At 36.2% G+C, this 5,173-nt stretch overlaps 1 protein-coding gene and 1 long non-coding RNA gene across 2 annotated transcripts; both read left to right on the forward strand.

Annotated features, from left to right (window-relative positions):
- The first annotated feature begins 2,805 nt into the window (after positions 1-2,805).
- LOC105312763 (putative 2'-deoxynucleoside 5'-phosphate N-hydrolase 1) lies at positions 2,806-3,917 on the forward strand. The gene is made up of 4 exons (XM_019996462.1): positions 2,806-2,923; positions 2,989-3,054; positions 3,103-3,213; positions 3,677-3,917. The coding sequence occupies exons 1-4, from the start codon at positions 2,821-2,823 to the stop codon at positions 3,859-3,861; spliced, it is 465 nt and encodes a 154-aa protein (XP_019852021.1). The 5' UTR covers positions 2,806-2,820; the 3' UTR covers positions 3,862-3,917.
- A 396-nt stretch (positions 3,918-4,313) lies between these two features.
- Positions 4,314-4,475, forward strand: LOC109581952 (uncharacterized). Its single transcript, XR_002184829.1, has 2 exons — positions 4,314-4,367; positions 4,411-4,475. It is a non-coding gene; the product is annotated as an uncharacterized LOC109581952 (long non-coding RNA).
- Positions 4,476-5,173: the final 698 nt, after the last annotated feature.

The raw sequence follows: 5,173 nt of genomic DNA on the forward strand, positions 1-5,173 counted from the left end.
ATGCTATCTCAATGCTTGCTGACCAGCTTATCGCAAATAATCAGTCAAAATAATCCTTCAATGGCCAACATAATGGCTGAATTCAAGGCTGGTTTTAGATTTCAAATGAGACTACCTCAAATTGAAGAATACTGTCACAAGTTATTAATCTCTTTAATTGCTGTAGGGGACTTTTTATGCTGGTGCAGCAATAGCTTTACATGAGGACGGCTTGAAGCTACATGCATGTATTAGAACAAAAGATTTTGAATTTGATTTTTTGAATTGACAGGCCACTTCATAGTTTAGTTATAAAAAGAAGTCCATAATGTAGGGTTGGAGTTAAGTTCCCCATGCTCAGGCAGTGCCCGAGCATGTGGAACTTAACCCCACATCCACATTATGAGTTATTCAGGCGTGGTGCACAGGAAATATAGCATAAAAGGTGTAGTCAAGAAAGCCATAAATGCAGCATAGATAGAGTACAGGAAGCTGTACTCTAATATCTTTGCATAGTTGCATACAGCCATGAACTCTAATATCTATGATACAGCATGAGGCAAAGCCGAGTGCTATTTGGCTTTTGAGACCACACCTTAAGTGCTGTATTTCTGGGAACCAAGTACGTATGTGCAGTAAAGGCAGCAGCCCTAGGCCAAGTGAAGATTTGCCTAAAGAGAACCAAAAAAGACTGTATCTGCTCGTGGAGTCTTTACATCGTGCTGCTCTACCTAGTTAGAATGGACTCACAGTTTATACAAGAGGAAACTACAAACTGTGCTGTATCACAGAAGGGTGCTGTACTGTGCTTTTTACTCCATTTGGATTACATTTGCATGCTCCATAAACTGCATAATACATGCACATAATATGGAGTAGAGGGATTTACGGAACACACGATGATCCAAGTGGAAGTGCAGTATGAGGTAGAAATTTTTATGGCCCAAAAATTCATTCAAATTTTTTTGTGGTTTCAATTTTCACAATTTTCTGCCTTTTGACCATGTTAAACTGTATTAAATTTATTTTGTGGATTTTATTTTTGTGAATTTTGAACAAATTGCAAATTTTACAAAAATTTGGCCCACAAAAGATTCCAGCTATACAATATGCAGCATGGGCGGTGCCTTTGATGTACCCATGCACTACACTATAAAACTATAACTATTGAATATTTTTATTATAGGTTTTAATGTTGAAACAGCTAAACAAAAGATCAAACAAGTTATGAATCAAAATCACGCTGATTTTGCTGAACTCCTGCAGTTTTCTCTGGGCCAAGTTGCTAACAAACTGTTTCAGGCTGAGATAATTCCCCAAGAAATTCAAGAGTCACCAACTTATAATGCCATAGCCAAATACTTTCTATCTATGATGAATATATTAGACTCTAAGTCTGCTCTAGAGAAACATTGCATGATGTTTCTAGAGGCTCTGTCTAGTGCTGGGGGACCAGTAGAACATGTTGCTAAACGCTTGCGGAAAAAATGGACAACAGCTCTGGAGGGTGCACTTCAGTTTGGACATGAAAGCAGTTAGAATAATGATGATGATATTATACACTATTAAATTTTATTTTCAGCTTTTATTATTTTTTATTGAGCTTTATAATGTTAGTTTTAAATTTTTAAAGTTATTTTATTAGCTTCATTGACTATTATGTACTTGTAGACTAAGAATTATGCTTATGCCTTGCATTCATTAAAGTTATTTGTGCCTATATCTTTGTTTTTATTGTTATGTAAATTTGAGGTGTTCAGAATCATATTCATAATTTCTCAGAAATGGGAGTAGTAGATGGTTTGTAATCAAACTGTATAGGTGGAACCAGGGGCGTATCTAAGGGTGGGCCTGGGTGGGCCTGTGCCCGACCAACTCAGCAGACCAAAAAATTTTTTTCTTTTGTATATTAGTCCTTTTAAAAATATTGCTCACTTTATTATGATAGCAATGAGACAAGACTAGCATAGCTAATAGTTTTAGCCAGTGTAAATATAATGATGACATGGTAGAGACTTCCATAGCTCCATTTGGGCAATTGGGCTGCCATTTTAAAAATAATAACTACTACTAACCAATCAGTTATTAGACTATTCACATTAATTATTAAAGTAATCGAGTTGAAAATGGCTAAGAAACTCTGCTGAGTCTGTTTGAATGTCTTCCCAAGGCCAGTACTACTACTAATGAAGAAAATATAAGCACTGAAGTGCACATCTTAGCTTAATTAAAGTAATAATCGTAGTATTTAATTGACCACGCCCATCATGAATATTAATTAGCTCTAAAAATTTTCGCGGCGCGCTTCGCGCGCCGCATATTTTTTCTCCGTGCCCAGCCAACTCTCAGAGCTTAGATACGCCCCTGGGTGGAACTTGGAAGGGAAATGACATTTGCCAAGTTGAGTTTCTAAAAGAAAAGAGATGGCGTCTAAGTAAGTCTCATATAGGCAGACTATGTATCTTCATTTGAGACAATACATAACATTAAGAGTATATAATGTATATACTCAGTCTTGATTACATTATGTCATTGAATATAAGAATAGTGCTTTTTATAACCTATCATTACTTCATTAGACTAAATACTTTGTTTTGTTCAGTTTTATTTTTTTTCAGTGATTTCTAGTTGGCTGAATCACTTGATGCTACTAGTACCCCTAGTGATCAGGATACCTGCTTTGTTGATGGTCATTAAGATTAATTTTACCAGGATAAAACCTAATTTGATGATGCATTTGATGACATAGCCATTGCACTTGATCAAAGTTGAGCCGTTTGGTAGATTATGTATATATTTTGATCATTTGTTCTGTAATTTAGATTGGGATTTAAAATAGTCATGTTGTTTTTTTCTGATGAGAATCCTGGATACAACTGCATCAGGGACACCCTCCAGACCTGCAGTGTTGATGTGAGCTTGAAGAAAAAGAAGAAGAAGGCTGGTATGTTCCTTGCTTTAAAGTCTTTGTTAAGCACAATCCCTCCATTTTAATTTCCCATTAATTAGACCGTGTTGGTTTGGCTGCTGATCAAATTTACTATGGAGAGTTGGAAAGCCTTGGATCTGCTAATTGTAAGGCTTTCAATCATCATGATTTGCCAATATTTTATGTAACTGCAGGTCTTGTTGCTGATGTGACCTATCCATCTCTTGGTGTTGGCTATGAGATCAGCTTTGCTCAAAACAAAGGCTACAAAGTTGTTTGTCTCTTCCATAAGACAGATGACCGTGGTAAGTTGGACGACTGCTTATATAGTTTGCATAGGCAATTAGACATACGTACAGAAAATGCATACAGTTGTATAAAAAATGTAAAACATTAAAGGGCTCAGCCCCCAAGCCACTCTATTTTGTTGTGCTGTGAGACGTACAGGCAGACCGCACATGAGCAGGAAAGCATTAGTGAACATGTATATATATATATACACAGTTAATTCTTGATGTAATTATCTTGCTTAGAAATATAAGTTTTACCATCAGTTCATCATATTGTGCAGCAATTAAAGTTATTTTGCTTATAGCATTAAATAATGAAGATAGGCTTATTTAACTTTAATAATAGTTAGACAACTATACATGCATGCATGCATACAGACGTTTTCTCATCTTAGTGGGTTTTGCATGCCCAATTAATTAAAGTTCAATTGCTTCAATGAGTAGGTGACGTGATCTATTAACTTTATTTTTCTTGCAGATGTTGATAATCTTTCTCCAATGATCCGTGGTGCCACTGGTCCTGGTTTTTATGTGGAGGCTTACGAGACTGAGGAAGATCTGAAGAGATCAAAGAGAAGGACACTGAGAATCTACAATAATAATATTATTAATGCATGCTATAGAACAGATTTCACAAAAATTATAATAGTATATTACATATAGCTTGTTGATGCTTAGCTCAGTTTAAAAGTAGCTATAAATCTTTTAAATGCGTCAAATTTTTTAACATTGTCTTGTGCCAGTGTGCAGTGTCTGTAATGCCAATGATAAATCCCTAGATTTAGAGGGATACTAAGTAATTACAGTAACACTGTCACATGTATTTATGAAAATTTACTCATGATAATAAATTAAACCATGATTACATGGAAAAATAGAATTTTAATTGTTATGTGGAGGTGTGTCTGTACTGTGTCACTTGAAATCAAAATGGCGAGTCCGAGTCCTGATTCTTTGAGAACAGATCCTGTTATTGTTGAGAGCTCCCAGCCTCTAGAAGAGCAGCCTTCTCCTAAATTTACACAGGATCCTGATAGGGTACGTTGAACCATAGATATACGACTGTTAGAGGGATTGGAGACTCTTGGCAATTAGCCTCACAATTCAGTAGCGAGGGGTCCGCAACGAAGAAAAATCTGGTACACTTTCCAAAAAATCAAAAAAATCCAGTAAAAGAATCCAATAATCCAATAAAAATCCAATAATCCACAGAAATCCACCAGTAATCCAGAAAATCCTTGCAATAATCCAAAAAATCCAAGGAAATCCAGTCACAATATTCAAAGATTTACTGTCTGTGATTTATTAACCATTAAAAATAGTTAGTTAACTGCTATTATTAAACGAGTGACAATTTTTAATAGTTAATTGACCATTATTAAGGCCACTCCAATTAGATTAGTAGTTTCCCGTTTCCCGCCCGCATATGCCGCTTCAAATTTTTGTTAAATTCAATTAATTTTTATTATATTCAATTTTAACCACTAGTCCACTACACTACTACCTCGAGGCTCGTGCTTTGAACCGTAGATAGTAGACTACTATCTATGTTTGAACAGTCAACAGTGTAGGTGGAAATCGGTGGAAATTGTTGTCTGCTCGTTGAAATCTACAACCGAGCGGTGTATCAATGATCCATACTGGGTCATTGATATCGCTATATCTTCTACTCCTGGGCTTTCTTTGCCTGTACCACCAGGCTGCACAACCAGGCTACACATATCCTACTAGCTCTCTGACTGCTGTCATATTCTCAACCTTATACGAGACCTCTCACTCTCAAGGAGTCACTAATATCGTTGATCAATCGGAATTTATCAGTCTCGTGTCATCGACTAGTCACGTCAACTCATTACTATAGTAATTGAACTCTTTCTCTCTCCTCCCACTCTCCTTCCCTCTCCTCTTTTTCTTTCCTTCTCTCTTTGTCACTTTTGTTTTGAGCCGGCACTTACAGCCAATCAGTATCCGGTTG

Source organism: Amphimedon queenslandica, unplaced genomic scaffold (assembly GCF_000090795.2).
Source record: "Amphimedon queenslandica unplaced genomic scaffold, v1.1 AMPQUscaffold_13410, whole genome shotgun sequence".
Lineage (NCBI taxonomy): Eukaryota > Metazoa > Porifera > Demospongiae > Haplosclerida > Niphatidae > Amphimedon > Amphimedon queenslandica.